Here is an 18,825-nt window from a genome sequence, read left to right as displayed (position 1 = left end):
TGCACTTAATTTATTTAAAATCGAATTAATGAATTACGTCCAATTAAATTTCTGATTATTAACCGTATCTGTGTGTATATACGTAAATTTAATAATTAATTTCAAATTAATTCTTTTACAAATTACGTAGAATACAGGGATGAGTCGATTCTACGAGTATATTCATATGTGTTTTATAATTATATTTTAAACACTTAATAATGCGATATCATTTAACTATAATTAAACTGCGCTATCAAATATATTACGTCGTCAATAATCATATAGATATTATATTACATAACTTTATCATTTTTTATCTTTTTGAATGAACCATCACTAACTAAATACACCATGCTGTCTTTCGGAAAGGGAACAACACATTGGCAATCAATTATTTTTTAGCTCCAGATTATTAACCCCATCAACTGGTTGCAGATTTTTTTAATTTCAAATTTGCATTTAGTTATAAAAACAAAAATGTAATATATATAAGGTTTATCTAAATAATTGCAAAAAATTTTAGATGATTCTTTTTCGAAAATTAAGGCGAATCCTTTTTTTGTATAAACATATACTCTTAATCCCTCTCTCAGGGAGGATTCTTTTCCTCAAATTTCAAATTAAAACAAAATTTTTAAAAGTTAGAAAAAAATATTTACCTCCCTCTTTAGAAAAGCGTAAGAATTAATTTTCAAATTCAAGAATTATCTCCCAAAATGTTTCGCACTTATTTCAATACACCCTGTATATGTTAATTGTCTAATATAATGTATATACATATATGTGATCGCATACATGTGCGTATTTTGTGTGCGATTGTTATGAAAAGAGAAACCCAAGTGTGAATGCGAAAACCACAGTGCACAACATCGAGGCGGAGTACTTTACGGAGGGTCGCGAGTGCGTCAATTGCGGCGCGATTTCCACACCCTTATGGCGTAGGGATGGCACCGGACATTATCTCTGCAACGCATGCGGTCTCTACCACAAGATGAATGGAATGAATCGTCCTCTAGTTAAGCAACCACGTCGCTTGGTAAGGAAGGCTTCAGGACGTCTCCCTTTCTCTCCCGTTTCCTGCTACGCTATTCGGAACAACGAGAACAGAACGATCTGATGACGAAATCACAGATTTATTTGCGTTTTTTTTTTTTTTTAATATTTGACACAACGGGAAAAAATTTTGACAGTTGAAAAATTTGATGAGAAACCTGGACAATTTCGATGATATTGTATAACGTTCTGATCCCGTGAAACCGGATTGATTTTGCAAGGTACACTCGAAAGAGAGAAACGAAGTGAGAAAAATAGAAAAAGAGAGAGAGAGAGAGAGAAAGAAACACGAAGGATCCTTTCTCGCACGTTGTTCCGTCACTGTCCAGGAGCCTAATGTGGAAATTCGCCTGTGATGTTCTGCCCTTTCGTAAGACCAAGCGATCGCAATTTTCCTTCATCTTCCCGATTGTGATTTTGCTGAAAGGAGGCGATGAAAAAAAAAAAAAAAAAAGAGAAACAGAAAGAGAAAATTTAGCCCTCGAGGCTCGTCGTGTATGTTTTAATACGCGCACGAAAAAAACATCCCTAACGTATGGCCTCATGTCTGTTTCAGTGGTGGACCCCAATTTCTACAAAGAATCTTACTTCTCTGGGTATAGTGGCGCCTCCCGTCGCGTCCTCGCGGAGGAGAAAACGAGCCGTCGTTTGGTAGGTGTCATCCTCCCAAGTCAGCATCTCTCTCTCTCTCTCGTTCTCGCTCTCTCTCTTTCTCTTCTCTCTCTTTCTGTCTGATACTGTATATCAATAATATTTTTCTCTCTTTCTCTTTCTTTCTTTCTATTCCCTCTTATCATTAGCATCCCCCATCCTTTTGTTGCACTTCATCATCATCCTCGTTGATTCTTTACTGATCGAGTACGGGATAACAACTGGTGATTGGTTTAATGAATGCAGTAGCGGTTGAAGTAGTAATTTTTCTTATCCATTTTGTATATCTTTAAACAAATATATTAGATTGACACTTTTGAACGAATAGTGTTTTATTACACTAATTAAGTGTGTGTAAGAATAGAATATCGATGAGTAAGTGAAGAAGATTTGTATCTAAGAGTCGGTAATTAAATTCCTGAGAGTGTCAATAATTATAATTGATAAAAAATTATAATTGAATTATAAAAATAGTGAACTGTCAAAAAATTAAATAAGGATCGACGAATCTTCCTGTTCCCTGGCTTTCCCTCAATTTCGCGCTTTAACCGATCATCACGTCATTACGTTAAAACGTCAATCGATTACCGTCGACGAAAGCAATCCTCTCGATCATTTTCGTCGTCAGAACATGTTTACATTCAGCAGGAGACCACGACTTTCGAATCGTAAGCCCCGAGGTGCCACTATACCCATGGTACGAGCACTCTCTTCCTACCCTCTGAAATCACGTGCAGCCTGTTAAATGTAAAGTACACTATTTGACGTGTAATTTTCGTTCGTAATTCTTTTTTTTTATTTTTTTTTTATTTTTTTTTACGATCACACGGAATGATTCTTTGTGATGTTTGTTGAGTTTTTCCAGGCTTGCGCGTGATCTTCGGAGGGTCGGCTCGCTTTTCTGCTCCGCGGTCTCTCTGCGGTACCTTGCACACAGAAAGCTTTTTCTAGTCACGGTAATCCATTCCTTCCTGAGTTCGTATCCGAGTTCATTAGTGGCTCGACTTGGTGAAAGCGATTTGATCATTTAACGCTCACTTTGCTACGAAGCTTTCGAATATTTAAAATTTTTTTCCCGATTTTCTTATGAAATATTCGTGTTTCCTCTCAAATTTACAGTTCGATTAAGTTACTCATATTTTGTATTTATACATTTTTTATATCGTATAAATTTTAATATTTCGCAACAATTTTGTTGAATTAAAATCATACGCGTTTTTAAGAGCAAACCGCGATCCATCATCATTGCGCTTTCATCAGAATCGGAATCATTTCCTCGGAATCATTTCCAAAGCTCAATGTACTTTCCTCTCTCGGTCGAAGAGCAATGAACGGTTTATAATAACGATTTCTTCTATTTGTTCAGTCTGCTACGAGGCGAGTTGGTCTCTCTTGTAGCAACTGCGAAACAACGATGACATCTTTGTGGCGTCGCAACGCACACGGCGAACCGGTGTGTAACGCTTGTGGCCTCTACTTCAAGCTGCACGGCGTCAACAGGCCGTCCACCATGAAGAAAGATAGCATTCAAACGCGAAAGCGGAAGCCCAAGGGCGGAATGAAAACCAGCGACACGCCTCTCACGAGCAACGTCGCGCAATGCACAAACAACAACAATAATAACAACAACAACATCAAGCTCGAGCCAGGTAAACAATAATATCTTATTAATGATATCTAGAACTTTTAATTTTCATCTGACACAATTTTTCGATACGTTCGAAGTACAATATAGTGGATGTTTCAATATTGTCAGATACCTTCAACGAATTGAGGATGGCTCACTCCGGCGTACCGCCACTTCATACGCAAGTTACATACTCGAGCAATCTCTACAACAACACCCAGACTTCGAGCAGAATAGTGCCCTATCAGCCCACAACCACAGGCCTGTATTACGATATGATCAGTTCGCACCAGCAGCAACAGCAATTGATAGAGACTCATTCGCCCAAGATCGAGTGCCCGTCCTCACCTTGTGTCACGCGTTCGCCCGGAATGGCCTCGGCCGGTCAATCGCCTGATCATCACCAACTCACCTCGCCGCATATCGTTACCCTGGGAAGTCCGTCCAGTAGCCCGGCTGGTCCCAAGATTGTGCTGGACAATGGACACCTGGAGAGATCTACGGTTGTATCAATATCCTCCTAGAAGGCTGTTCGGAAGGAAGTTCGGGTCAGTTCTCCAAATTACCATTATATTTTATATGAGGGAGATTTGTTGATTATATATATATATATATATATATATATATATATAAATATATATACACCTGGAGAGATCTACGGTTGTATCAATATCCTCCTAGAAGGCTGTTCGGAAGGAAGTTCGGGTCAGTTCTCCAAATTGGACCGTTATATTTTATATGAGGGAGATTTGTTGATTATATATATATATAAATATATGTATTTCTATAATATATATTTATATAATGCATATATATTATACATTTATATTTATATATTATATATTTACATGTATATTATCATTTTACATATTACTGAATTTTACAATCCATATATAATCTAATATTAAAGTTTGTTGTTCAATTTGTGTAATTGTCTTTTGCACAATGTCGATTTTTTTTCTTTTTAACTAGCAAAATAAGCATCTCATTAGACTTTCTTATTTACGCGCATTGTGATACGCGAAATCGCAAGTTATATGTATATCTTTAATAATCATGTGTGTATAAGAAAGCGCGAGAAAATAGTGTTATTGTAAATATTCTTTTTAAAAATTTTTAAGATGTTAATATTATTTTTTTTCGGAAAGAGACACGCAGACTTTTCATTTGCATAAATTGTTTATTCTCTATTACTTTTTTATTCAATCTTTTCGTTTTCAATTTTTTTTAACCAAAAAAGACTTTATTAACGAGTCTTGCGCGTCGACATGATGTAAAACAATATGCCAAACAATTGCAGAAAATATTGTATCTGTATATATACATAATACATATATCTACATATAAACGGGAATTTTTGTGTAAGATTAGACATAAATATACTTATACATCATTCGAGCGTAATATAAGGATCTTGCAGCTGATACATATATCAGCCTTTATATAAGTGCCTTTGTTATACAATATATAAGGCAGTATCGCGTTAAAATGTTTAAAAACAATAAGAATAATGTAATGCACAATTAGACAATAAGTATATAGAGATAATTATATTATACGAATGAACATATATTTCTCCCTTTCCCGACGGCATATTATAAGACTAAATGTGAACGATTATATAATGTTTTTTTTCCTTCTAGTAACGCATACCGTTTTACAGACGCAAATGCGTCAATATATTTTATGTAATATATTTTTAAAATGTTGTATATCAAAACATCAATTATTTTTAAATAAAAAGGGATATTTAAAAACCGAAGCTAATCGATGTCTTCAATTTATACGTAATTATATTGTACTTAATATTATGGCTTAAATTTAGATATAAATTTGGATTTGAAAAAAAAAATTTAAGAACTTAGAAATAACTGAGATCTTCACTGCAAAATATTAAAAAACATAATAAATGTAATATTAATTATATAATTACAATGTTAATTATAAAGTTAAATAATGTGAGAAGCAAAGTGACGTTTTACGAAGAAGTAAAAATGGAACTGATGCGTTGTGCATTATGCACAATCGCGTAATATGATGCGTGTCGTTTCTTCAAAATTGCATCAATCGCGTTGTTTAAAAGCCAGGCAATAACACTTGTAGAATTATCAGGTTGGATTTTCCGAGTCATATGGCTAACACGGGATGTGCGCTGTTATATCCACAAAAACATTACCTAGCTGACGAGGCGAAGAGTCAGTGAACGACCGGAGGAAGGTTCATCCTTGTGTATTTTTGGCGATAATACAATGTCGCGGCTAATCTCTGCGCGAGTCACATATGCTCCCTCCCGTAACAATGGCGTAACTAACAGAGAAAAAGCGACTAAAAAAGCCTTACAATAATATTTCGGAAATAATTTTTTAGACGCTCGAATTACAAAATTTAGTACATTTTTTAGCATATTGTTTTATAATCACATATATAATTTCTATGAAATCTGATTAATTTCAGTCTCTTAAAAAGATTTCTAAAATGTATGAAACTTGTTAAAGCGGGATAGATCTATTTTTAATACATTATAAATTTAATAAAAATTGAATAAAATTTTGCATTTATTTGCTATTTAGTAAGACATATAATTGTCCATTATGTATAAAAAATGTCTTTAAATAACAAGATTACGCTATTGCATCTGGAGCATTAATACACGCTGGATCGTCGCCTTATTAGGACGATGTCTCATCTGATTCGCTTATCAACGGATACCTTGGTGTATGCTCTGCAACCATGACAACAGTCCTCCGCCCCCAAAGCTTCGCACTTCTCCCTCTTCGCCGGCAGGTGATAAGAGATAATCCAGGCTGAGTATACCTGTAGATACACATCGCGCTTATACACGGCAAGGTAAACCGATTCCCTCTCATCACAGGGAGCTGTTACGAAAATAACTTTAGGATAAGAGAATAATAAATCGCGCGGATAAAAAACGCGAATACGCGACAGAGAATAAACGCGCCGAGGATAAAAATCTTTTCTCGTAAAATCGCAAGATTTAAATACGTGCTCCTTCATTCCTGCCTTGTTACGTTTCAGTTTCAACATTAGCATTATTCACTTTCGCGGTTAATTTTTTTATAATGATTAATAATGACTTTGTCGCATAAATACGAGATTTATTTTGGGCTAATATCTTCTGTCTAAAGATTTGCAAAATTAAATTTTTGAACATCGGAAATATCGGGAAATAATCAGTATTAAAGAAGTAACACAAAACGCGAAAATTTAAATTTTCAAAAAATTAGAAAGTATTCAAATTTTCGTATATCGAAAATATATCGAAAGAATAAATTCAAGTGGCACAAATTAAAATATTTTTAAATTGTCAAATCTTTAATAATTATTAACCATCAATAATGAAGATTTGCACTGACATCATTTATTAGCTTGCTCGAATTTAAATTCTCACAAATGAGAAAAGTATCAAAAAAATAAAATAACCAAAGAAATGATATATACTGCATGGCATACTACATAGTATTATACTGCAATTTTAAAACTCACCGTTCTAGAAATTCCTGATATTTTTATATTCAAGGAATTCCTGGAATTTTTAAGGCCTCTGCACCGCACAATAGAGAAAGTATGAAGAATAGAAAAACATTTTAAGTTTTAGACCTATCTATTATGCAAAAGAATAGGCGATAAGAACAAAGAATAAAGATATTTATCGACAGAAGCAAAAAAATATTAGCGGATATTCCCTGTTCCTATTTGTACTTTTAGTGCTTAATATTTATTCCCATTCCTAATATTTTGTCTATTGTGCGCAAGGCCCAAGTATATTAAAATATTACACAACACGCACCATTTATTTCTTTACTTAAAAAATGTAATTGAAAAAAATATAATTAAAAATTTCAAATTTGAAAAAAAGAGAGATGTTTTTTCAGAATATGAATATTTGATAATGAAATATAAATATTAAATTAATTTGTACAACAAATTTTTCGATCAAATCTAATAAGATAAATTATAATGCAAGATGGTATAGAAAATATTTAATATAAAAAAACTGTTAATCTCGGCTCGAATTATTGTGTTACAATAAAAATAAAATATCGACGGCAATCGGAGCCTATGCGGATGACATGCACAAAATTAATAAATTAAAATGAGATCTCAAATCAAACTCATTTATTAAATTCTAAACGTTTCGATCCACTTCGGGTCTTCTTCAGTAGCTGCAAAATACAAAGAAACAAAAATAGAAGATAATCGGTACAATCAGAAAATTATAAAACTCGTATACATACAATCCGCAAATAAATTAAATATCATTCTCCTCCCTATTCAAACCGTCCGGCCGTCGGAGTGTCTCCCTAACGGTGACCATCGTCAGGAAGGAAGCAGAGCCGTGACTCCCTTACCAACACTAATCAACATGGTATAAATTAAACGTAGAACAATTCACAAGAATTAAAAATTAAAAACCGGGAAGAACACTCACCCCGACAGCAAAAACAGAGAGAAGACGATGCTACACGTGACACATCACTCTAACGACTGTGCGGTATTCTACCTCGACACAGTCGATACATATATACGCAAAAAACAAATATAAAAATAAAATATGAAAATAAAAATAAAAATAAAAACAACTAAACTAATCGGCACTCATGTCAAAAGTCTAACAAAAAAACCCGGCTATGTAAAATCACAAAGCTAGATTTTGGTAAATTTTTCTATTAACAGATCAAGATTCTCATTTAATTTATCAGTGTCGCTATGTAAATTTAAACTATTCTTCTGACGTTTTATGTGGATCATTTCGGATATCAAACGTTTACCTAAAAAAGGCTCCTCGTCTAAGACTTTTACATCCTCCCAATTAAATTCATGGTTCAATAATCTATGTTCCGATATGACTGATAGTTGTGACGCGTCGCAGCATCCTCTCTGTCATAAAAAGGGCACCATTATCAGCCTCATAGATAGAGTTTTTTGGCTATCTCATCCGAAATTCCATAAAGGTAAAGGGAACATAGATTATTGAACCATGAATTTAATTGGGAGGATGTAAAAGTCTTAGACGAGGAGCCTTTTTTAGGTAAACGTTTGATATCCGAAATGATCCACATAAAACGTCAGAAGAATAGTTTAAATTTACATAGCGACACTGATAAATTAAATGAGAATCTTGATCTGTTAATAGAAAAATTTACCAAAATCTAGCTTTGTGATTTTACATAGCCGGGTTTTTTTGTTAGACTTTTGACATGAGTGCCGATTAGTTTAGTTGTTTTTATTTTTATTTTATTTTCATATTTTATTTTTATATTTGTTTTTTGCGTATATATGTATCGACTGTGTCGAGGTAGAATACCGCACAGTCGTTAGAGTGATGTGTCACGTGTAGCATCGTCTTCTCTCTGTTTTTGCTGTCGGGGTGAGTGTTCTTCCCGGTTTTTAATTTTTAATTCTTGTGAATTGTTCTACGTTTAATTTATACCATGTTGATTAGTGTTGGTAAGGGAGTCACGGCTCTGCTTCCTTCCTGACGATGGTCACCGTTAGGGAGACACTCCGACGGCCGGACGGTTTGAATAGGGAGGAGAATGATATTTAATTTATTTGCGGATTGTATGTATACGAGTTTTATAATTTTCTGATTGTACCGATTATCTTCTATTTTTGTTTCTTTGTATTTTGCAGCTACTGAAGAAGACCCGAAGTGGGTCGAAACGTTTAGAATTTAATAAATGAGTTTGATTTGAGATCTCATTTTAATTTATTAATTTTGTGCATGTCATCCGCATAGGCTCCGATTGCCGTCGATATTTTAGAAAATATTTAGTTTATATTTGCATTACGAAATGTTAAATATTTCGAAATGGTAATTAAATTAATTGTAATACGATATTTGGCTATTGTTTTTTTTGGGGGGTACATTTTATTATTAATACGCGCGATCCTTTTGTCATTTGAGCAAAGTGCTCTGTGTATTGTCAAATTTCTTTTCTAAATGTGAGTGCGTGAGACAAATATTAGAAAATATTTCATTATGATTATTATAATCACTGATTAGTAAACCTTCGATAAGCAACGCGTAATTGTATCACGATGATAAATCTTTATCAAAGCACGTATTTCTTGCGATTTATTCATTTATTATTTCAAGTAGACTAAAAATAGCAAATATAAATTATTATTATATTTCTTTAAATATTTTGCTGCATCTTAATGTTGACGAAAAGATTGAATACCAGAAAGGATAAGCCTTAAGAGAAACTACCCAAACGTGATAAAGCAGGTAAAATCATTGGCAAATTTTTTATACATAAGCTGAATTCTGAAAAACAAAATAGTTCTAAATCTTCTCATGATTGTTTAATTTTCCTCTAAATCTTATTTTTATTCTACTAACAGCATCGTCAGAAAAATAGCGTCTCTCTGTTCAAGCTATGTACGACTTTCCCCATTATTTTTATACGTTTTGTATTATTTTTATTACACCTTATCGCTCTTTGACATTTCCTTTCTTAATACTAAAAAAAAAAAAACTTGAAATTCATTTTGAATTCTCTCTGAGTGAGCCAAACTGCGTCTCGAGTATTTCGAAAAGAGAACTGTCGTTTCCATTGAAACTTACCAGATTAGGAAATGACTGAAGAAGAGGGGCCGAGACGGAGCGGGAGAAGATCGATACAATATGGCAGAAGAAGGTCGAGCATGGCAGTCGACTCCTAATCGTTGTCAGTCAATATTTGACGGTCTCTCGGATCAAATCGAAGCTTCGATCTCGCGCTACCAGACGGCAGCAGATCATCGACGACGACGACGAAGACGACGACGACGACGACGACGACGAGGACGTCGACGTCGACGACGTTCTCCAAGAACCAGGCCTCGAGACTCTTCTCGCACTCCTCGTATAGAGGAAACGCACCTGTGTCAAGCTGCGTCAAGTGCGCGTCTCGCTCGCAGATTCGACCGGAATAAGTCGACGAAGAAACGAGCCTGTCACATCACGAGCCTTCGATCAAATCAAGAATACGGTCAAATCTTCCTCGACGGTCAAAGCTTCTCTCATCTTCCTGCTCCGTTGACTCTTGTAAGTCAGAAACAGTCTTGTAATTATTTTTTTCGCGCGAGTTTGTGTGCTGACAGAGACCGGCGTTTAGCTCTTCGGTAGCAAATATTATATATACAAACGCTAATTGTCGTTGAATTGATTTTTTCCCCTTGTAATATGATTGGTATTATTTAGAAATAAGTATAGAAGCGAAGGTAAATAATAGGCCTTGAAAAACCGCATTAAATAGCAGATTGAAAATAACTAGATATTTTATATAGCGATCTTCTGTCACACATGTATCTCTTCGAGATAAAGATGAAATAGATGAAGATGAGGTCTCATTCATTTTATAATACTGACACATAAAAAGAAATTTTTAATTAATATTAATACAAATTTACGTGTAATATCGACATTATAATTTAATTTAGGCCAAATATAAGGCTGATGTTTTATATTAGTAAAATATTAAAAAAACATTAAGATATAATACACAATATAAAGTTATATAGCATCGAATCGGCTAATTCGATTTCATCTGATCTTATTAAGAAAAAGAAAGAAAAAGAGCGACACACATACGCGAGAAAGAATTGAAAATGAACATTCGATAAAGCGAGCAACGAAAGAAACACTTGTGTTTCTACTTGAGACTTCTTCGACACTTGTGTCTTGTATTTGGCCTTCTCTTTCTCTTTGTCAAATTATAAGGTCCCAAAATCTTTTCTTATTAGACACACTATTCTTGCCCTCTATTTCTTGACAGTTTTTTTTAGATTTTTCTTGAAAATCTTTTTTTCTCGAGAAAAGGTTTTCTCGGTTCAATCTTGATTTCAAGCTGTTTCGTCACTCGAAGTCGCACAAGTATTATTACATCGTTATGGGAAGTTTGTGTCTCATAGAAACGCGAGTAATTATTCGATGTAACGATGATTACACCATATAAAATCAGAATAAACGTAAATAATAGTGTATGAAAGTTAGTGAATATGTGATGGAAAAATTAGTTTTACCATCGTTTTCAAATAATTAAATTTATTACTTTCTTATTTTTGAGAAGAAATTAGATAAAAAATTGAACAAATTTTTCTCTGAAAAATAATATAAAATTTCGAGCAATAAAACATGGGCTCATTAAAGTATACGTAATTTCTAGTTCATACAAACGATCGAAAATATTTGCAGACTTTTGAGTTCACTCTCTTTCTTTTTCTCTCAAAAGCAAATTAATTATTTTAATGTTTAATTAATTTACCTGCATCTGCCACTTAAGAACGAGACATATCCCCAAAAACGACGATGTCCAGATTATTCGGTTACAACATCGACAGGGCAAATATTAAATCGATAATTCAAGTACATCCAATGATGTGCTTACGACGGAAGATTTCAATGAATAAATACGTCTCTCAGACGAGACGTAATCATGTGACGCACATTTCTTCTTTATAAATTTTATAAAATTTTGAAAACTCACACTCTCACAATTTAATTAAGACACACTTGTCATCCTTTATTATACTTTGGCGCACATATTTCCTGACACCACCTCCAACTTCGTTTTTACATCTCGAATTTGACAAGTATGCCAAAAATCTTCTCCAAGAGTTTATCATCGGTTACATGATAGAATCGATTCCAAAATATTCACTATGAGACATCCACACACGTAGACACCATTTATAAGAACAAAATAATTTTTTATGGCACGTGAATCTTCATGAAAGCACAATCCAAATTAATATCTCATTGTCATTTGAGGATGATGCAGATCGGCATCGGTGCTCCTTGCGATGTCTGGCACAAAACTATCCGTCGTCAGAAAGAAAGATATCCCCCGAGAGAGCGCAGATAATATTTTATTAATCATTAAGCACATAGCCGACGTACATATAAGATAATGGGAATAATATCAGGCAACGATAATACTGTTTGTCGTGCACGTTAATTATTGGTCCCGTCGCGCCGTCGGCTCTTCGCTCCATTATCGATCGATTTATAATATTCGGAATCGGCAAAATTTAATTTCAGAAAAGTCTCTCTGTCATACGAAGAAACCGAGATTTCACCAAAATCGTGAAATAATGATGGCGAAAATTGATCCTTTTTTTATCGATTTTCCGGTCGTTAAGTTTCGAAAGTTTCGATTAGACATACAATAGTTTCGCAGTTAAGAAGGTTCTAAATGATTGTTCGAATTCCGACGGATGCTTGAGAAGTCTTTTGTTTTTTTTTCCTTTTTTATCAACAAATATTAGATAAACTATAAATCTATTTATTGGCTATACGGATTGTTTTTTATCTGAAATTAGAACTGAATTCTAAGAATTCATAATTCTGTAATCAAGAAATATGAGACTATACAGATTGATAAATTTTTTTCCTGTACAAATTAAAGTATTAATATTAACAAAAGGCGAAGCGTTCTAATTTCAGGTAAAAAATACCTCCGTATAGTCAATAAATAGATTGATAGTTTAATATTTGTCATATTTTGTCGATAAAAAAAGGAAAAAAATAAGACTTCTCAAGTCCGTCGGATTTCGTCAGAATTCGTTTAGAAACCAATCGTTTAAGATTCCCTTAAGAATAACCTTTTAAAGATATGGGCTTACTTAAAATAATTTTCTTAATGGAATTTAGATTGTATCATTTCTTTTTTAGCAAATGTTCTCTATTTGCAACAAAAAATATCTCGATAAAAGATACTAAACACGCGAAATTAATATATTCTGTAAACAAATGCAGATTTAATTATAATATGTATATCTTTATCGATGAACATCTGATATTTGTTTTTTCAATTTATTATAATTTCATGCTCGAAAAGCCTAATAAATATTAAATTTTATACTTTATCGATGAATTTATTATATTTCGAAATCTTGAAAACTTAACTTTATATTTATTTATGTAAATTACTTGAATTATAACTTGAAACTTATGAGACATTAAATAGGAATATTACGCCTTAATAAAGATCGAGCGTTTGTAAAGATCTGTTGCCGTTATAAAGGCGGTGATGGTTTTAGTTCCAAATGCGAGAGCCCAGTGTAAATCATTTTTTTCAAGGTCTCGCAACGTTCCATTCGGGCGCTCGAAATACAAATATTGGAATAAAAAGTTTCGATCCCGTCGCTGCAGAAACGCAAACATCGCTATGGTATTATGTGAAACGTGCGCATGTCTCTTCTTTCGTTCGAGAAAAACGCGATAAACGATTTCTAAAACTCTAGAATTTTTTTAATTACTAACAATTTTATTACTATTAGAAAATAAAATCTGTATGCGTAGATATCTTGCAAGAAAACCTTGCAAAAATTCTGATTTTTATGAAACTTTACTCAATTTATATATAAATATAATTTATAATTTATAAAATTATAAATAATTTTTAAAAGCAATTTTTTTAAAATTTTTGAAAAAAATTATTTTTTCAAAATGTTATTAATGTGATTAAATAGTAGTACTCTTATCATAAAACTTTTATAAAATATATTTTGATATTTCAAATATAAATACATATCTGCTGTCCAATATCTTTTTTCGAAATACACTAAAGTTTGCATCGTTGGAATGCAACGATTTTAATTTTTCAAAGAACCTTGTGTAGTATAATAGACAAGATTTACCTGCATGATTAGTGTCGAGATTCCGCAAAAACGTAATGAAACAGGTGACAATAATGTTTCACCCTCGGAAAAACCATGCAAGTAAATCTTGTCTATTATGAACGCACAAGTTTTTTTGAAAAATTTAAATCGTTGTATTCCAACGATGCAAACTTCCGTGTCATTTTTTCGAGATATATCGAATTTTTGAACCAATAAAAAATTTCTATATTCATCTATTTATCCTGTTTTTACGTATAATGTAATAATTCATCAAAATCAGAATTTTCAGGTTTGCATAATTCTCTTGTTAATTATCCTCTACTTCCGAGCTCATTTTTTCGGATATTTTATGACGCGAACGAGCGCACTTATATTTGCGACGAAAACAAAATGAGCATGAAATTTGTTTGCACGGACCGCGATTCTACTGCGATGGTGTTAATCCCGTCGACGTTAAAATGGAGACAACTCCACGAATCGCGTTGTAAATTTTCATAATTGCGCCGTAAAACCTTCCTCGTCTTTTGCGCGAGTTGCGAGACGCCGATTGGGCCATAAAAGACTTGTAACATTCGCCATTTTGATGCACAGGCGTGCACTATGCTTGATTACAAATTGTAATAAAGTTTTATTGGCCTCTTAATATTCAATGCGAGTCGGGAAGTTGTCTGTAGCTTGAATATTTTTTCTAAGTCTTACGATCCGTCTTTATGATATGACATCTGGGAACTTTTTTAAATTGTAATAAAACTTTAATGGCCTCTGAATATTAGAGACGCGAAATTTATTTATTTTGACACATTTTAAATAAATAAAGAGAGCGAAAAGAAGAGAGAGAGATAGACAATCTTAATTCGCAGAATTAATTAAGAAGACACAGTAATCAAAGTTGAAGAGATATCGTATATAGAGATATAATGAGAATCTGGAGATATTTTTATTGGCGTAAAATCCCTATACTGATCGGATAAAGAACTGTAATTAAAAACACATTCGAAAATTTGTGGACACCACGTATATCGGAATTTCCTTGAATTGCATGATGTCAACGTGCAAAAATAAGACATCATTTTCGCGTAGATTCCCAATGATACGGATTCTTGTACGCGCTTGCGCGAATCATATGATATCTATCTCTACACACACTCACGCACGTATACTTCAATTTTTCTCATATACAATGATAAGGAATTTCTACGTGGCTGATAAAGAAAATGGTCTCTCGACGTGTTCGCGTCTCGTTTAATAAATCGTAAATCCTCTTTGTGCTCGCGCTTGCAATTTTTGCTTCCACCGTGTTTGCATCAAAAGTACACAAAAATTTCTCACGAATTAGTTTTTAGGCCAACCTCGATAATATATATATATCTATCCTCACGATGCACACGATATGTATAATTTTCTATTTCTCTATTTCATACTGCATACTTTATTATATACAGAGTCCTGCTGTGAGGATCTCCTCAGAGATTCACAGTCAGAGAACAACCTCAAATTAGATCCACTCGTCCTTCACTTTACCTCGAGTATGCTGAATATATTTCTTACTACTTCGAGAAAAATTTGACAGATTTATTTTTAAAAACTATCATACATTATTCACGCGCGTTTTAACAAAAGGATAAGAAACAAAACGGATAGATAAAAAATATCCATCCATCTGCTTTCTTTCAACTTCACTCGACAGATCTCTAACAATGCACTCACTTTGGGATAAAGCGTTCGTCGAGCATTTCCGAGTGACACAAAAATGCAACAAAACGGTCGTATACGACGATTCGATCGGAGGTGAGTATATAAGAGCGGCCCTACGCGCTCCTGGCGGATCCGACGACTGAAATTATCATTTTAGCTGATATACTAGCTAATGTAAGGATGCAGTTTTATCTCTTATTATCATGGGAAACGAGATAAATCGCGATAGTGTCGTTTATTTTGACAACGTGTGGTGGCAATCTCGCGCACCTCCCCATCGGCAATATTCGAGCTTTGATGCTCCGCGCGTTTTGTGCATTAATTTGGGTGGTTTTTCGCTTCTTCTACCTTGCCTGTGTACTTACATAATCGTGCACTATCGTCCAAAATTTCCGTCGTATAGATTATACAATAAGATTACGACAGGGAAGCAGACAAAGTATCTCCACACCGAAAAAATTGCAATCTAAGCGCCAAGAGGATCCTCTTTATTTAAAAAATCCCTCTAAATTTTAGTATTTTTTTTTAAATAAGAATAAATTAAGAATATTATCTTAAATTAAGAGGATCCTCTTGGCGTTTAAAATACAATTTTTTCGGTGCAAAGTAGCGCGTTGTATCAAGTGTCAGAAAGAGATCTTATTATCTCTTATTCGATGGCTCTTGATCATTTTCAGCCCAAGTAAGTTGAAAATTACGAAATATAAAAATTATCGACTCGTGTCATCTTACAAAAAGATTCAAGTTTTTATTTATTTTACTTCTAGTCTAAATTTTATTTTTTAGAGACGGATTAGCATTCGTCAGGATTTATTAATTTAGCGTTGTCGAATAGAAATATTTTATTCAATTATGTGACATTACTGTGACTGATTAAAACCTTTATTATTTATCAAGAATAAATTTCAAATATAGAATATATAGAATTGAACACGCAAAAATTTTATGTTAAAGTTCACAAGTTAAAAATCACAAAGTAAAAAATTGTCAGTTTCCACAAAAAATACAAATTTTTATTTATTTATTTATTTATTTGCAATTAAGCTTTTATTTTTATGTACCCAAGTAATTAAGTTTATCAGAATTTAAATAATAATTTTGCGTCGAATATATATATAGCAATATTATTAAATTGTATATAATTTTTATTCAACTGTTTGACATTATTGTGAAACCTTTATAATGTTTATTCAAAAGAAATTTCAGATAAAATATATAAAATTGAACACACACTGAAATATATTTAATATCTCTCAAAATCGTAAATTAAAAATCGCAAAGCATAAAAATGGTGTCTGCTAGCCTACAAAAGATATATAAGTTGTCATTTATTGATTTGTAATCTAAGTTTAATTTTTTTAGAGACAGGTGATTAGCGTTTGTCAGAATTTAATTACGCATCGTATATGTTGCGACATTGAGAAATCTTCCATGTAATTATTGTATACGTTATTCACGTCGCAGTTACCTTTTGTTTGCCGACAACGCTGCTGTTTGCTGACTTTGCGACATAACACGATTGTAAACTCAAATGATCGCCAAACTTCGCCTATGAAAGCCTTGTGTAGGTTCAGTTTTAACCGCGATACTGCATATTGCACAAAGTTAATCCGCGCCGATTTCCGAGTCAATATCGGATTTGTTGCTTCATCGAGACGAGAGAAAAAACCCGGGATCAGTTTTTACGATTCCGCCAAAAACGCATCACTTCTGCAATCGACTGCTTTACGATAATAACTTTTATTGGCAGCGATCAACAAATTCGTCCCCGAAGAGACTGTGTAAAGATCGGCAAACACGAGAAATAACGAGGAAATAGGTCTTGCGGATATAATGCATCAGTTTGATAATAAAATAATGGGATATAGTGTTAAATATAATAAATAAAAATAATGTAATATTTAATAATCTCATAATTCTTAATAATCTCAATACTCTATTTGATGCTTTCTGGTCAATTCATTTCATTTTTATGGTTTATCTCAAATTTATTTTCAATAAGGAATAAAAATTACACACTCAATTTATTAATATTGCCATTCTCGACAGCGCCAAATTAATATTAAATTTTGGCGAAAGCTAATCATCTATTAATATAAAATTTCGATTGCAAATAAATAAATAAAGAACTTACATTTTTATTATATAAGATGACAGAAACCGATCATCTTTATATTTTCCAATTTTCAACTTCTCCACCGAAAAAATTGTATTCTAAGCGCCAAGATGATCCTCTTAATTTAAGAAATTTCTCTAAATTTTAGTATATTTTTTTTCTGAAAATAAGAATAAATTAAGAATATCATCTTAAATTAAGAGGATCTTCTTGGCGCTTATAGAATACAATTTTTTCGGTGTAAATTAGAGGAATTAAGAGGAAATTTCGCATGTTTAATTTTATATAGGTACCTACGTGTTCATAATATTGTACATTCTTGCGTTATAAAACGAGGACAAAATGCGCGTTATAAAACGAGGAATTTTTTCAACGTACAGTTCAACAAGGGAAAAAATCGTGACAAAGTCAACAGAAATATAATCCCGTCCCATCGAACTTTCGTTATGTTGCAATTGTGTACAATCTCGTCTCTTCCTTTTGTGTTCGTAACCGCTTCTTATCAGAAATATTGCTTCAAGAGAGGAAACCATCGTGTCCGTGTATACGTATGTGTGTGTGTGTGTGTTTGTGTTTGTGCTCTTGATTCCTATCGAGCGGACGAGCTTACATGGTATCGTTGCGATCGCATGTAGAAAATATCCATCACTGTCACGTACGCCATTCCGAACGAATTCCATGTGCGTCCAAAGGTTTTCGCGGCTCGATATTTTTTCCTCTCTTCTTTTGTTCATCTTGATCGAGCGCCGCGATCTATTTTTCAATCAGTCCGATAGATTCGTGGCAGTAAAACGCTTCAAACGTTCTTCCACCATTCTGCTCTATCTTAAGCTCTTGTCGAGATCGTGTTTTTAATTTATATATTCTCAGAGATCGATTAAAAAGAGAGATCGATTATAATAAAATGTTATTGCTTGACTCAATCGATGATTAGCGAAAATTGAAGATTAATTTTTCGGAAAAAAATTATATAAATATATATTTTTTTGTATAGTCTGTATGAATTAACTTTTCAGTCAGTCTGATAGATTCGTGGCAGTAAAACGCTTCAAACGTTCTTCCATTCTGC

At 33.2% G+C, this 18,825-nt stretch overlaps 2 protein-coding genes and 1 long non-coding RNA gene across 10 annotated transcripts in view; 2 read left to right on the top strand and 1 right to left on the bottom strand.

Annotated features, from left to right (window-relative positions):
• Positions 1 to 5,075, top strand: part of LOC114938137 (uncharacterized) — a 75,888-nt gene extending 70,813 nt beyond the window's left edge. The window contains exons 9-11 of one of the 2 annotated variants that reach the window (XM_085481100.1): positions 843 to 1,018; positions 3,053 to 3,335; positions 3,443 to 5,075. In XM_085481100.1, coding sequence (XP_085337226.1) covers positions 843 to 1,018; positions 3,053 to 3,335; positions 3,443 to 3,837 — 854 coding nt within the window. In that variant the 3' untranslated portion in view covers positions 3,838 to 5,075. Of the gene's footprint in view, positions 1 to 842; positions 1,019 to 1,591; positions 1,687 to 3,052; positions 3,336 to 3,442 lie in introns of both variants that reach the window. The other variant, XM_085481101.1, reaches the window with a different exon arrangement.
• On the bottom strand, positions 697 to 15,778 carry LOC114938140 (uncharacterized). Of its 7 annotated transcripts, none has more exons than XR_014924374.1 (3): positions 9,906 to 15,778; positions 5,490 to 6,127; positions 697 to 3,998 (listed from the first exon to the last, which is right to left on the bottom strand). It is a non-coding gene; the product is annotated as an uncharacterized LOC114938140 (long non-coding RNA). The 7 variants fall into 7 exon arrangements; XR_014924377.1 differs by lacking the exon at positions 697 to 3,998 and having other exon boundaries at positions 4,427 to 5,620; positions 6,023 to 6,127; XR_003821014.2 differs by lacking the exon at positions 697 to 3,998 and having other exon boundaries at positions 4,427 to 6,127; positions 9,906 to 10,686; positions 11,587 to 15,778.
• Positions 9,937 to 18,825, top strand: part of LOC114938139 (uncharacterized) — a 23,594-nt gene continuing 14,705 nt past the window's right edge. Inside the window, exon 1 of the mRNA XM_085481102.1 lies at positions 9,937 to 10,367. Within this exon, the coding sequence (XP_085337228.1) occupies positions 9,966 to 10,367 (402 nt within the window). The 5' untranslated portion in view covers positions 9,937 to 9,965. The remainder of the gene's footprint in view (positions 10,368 to 18,825) is intronic.

Source organism: Nylanderia fulva, unplaced genomic scaffold, assembly GCF_048542155.1.
Source record: "Nylanderia fulva isolate GAGA-0341 unplaced genomic scaffold, ASM4854215v1 Scaffold17, whole genome shotgun sequence".
Taxonomy (NCBI): Eukaryota; Metazoa; Arthropoda; class Insecta; order Hymenoptera; family Formicidae; genus Nylanderia; species Nylanderia fulva.
This window is presented reverse-complemented; position numbering and strand designations above follow the sequence as displayed.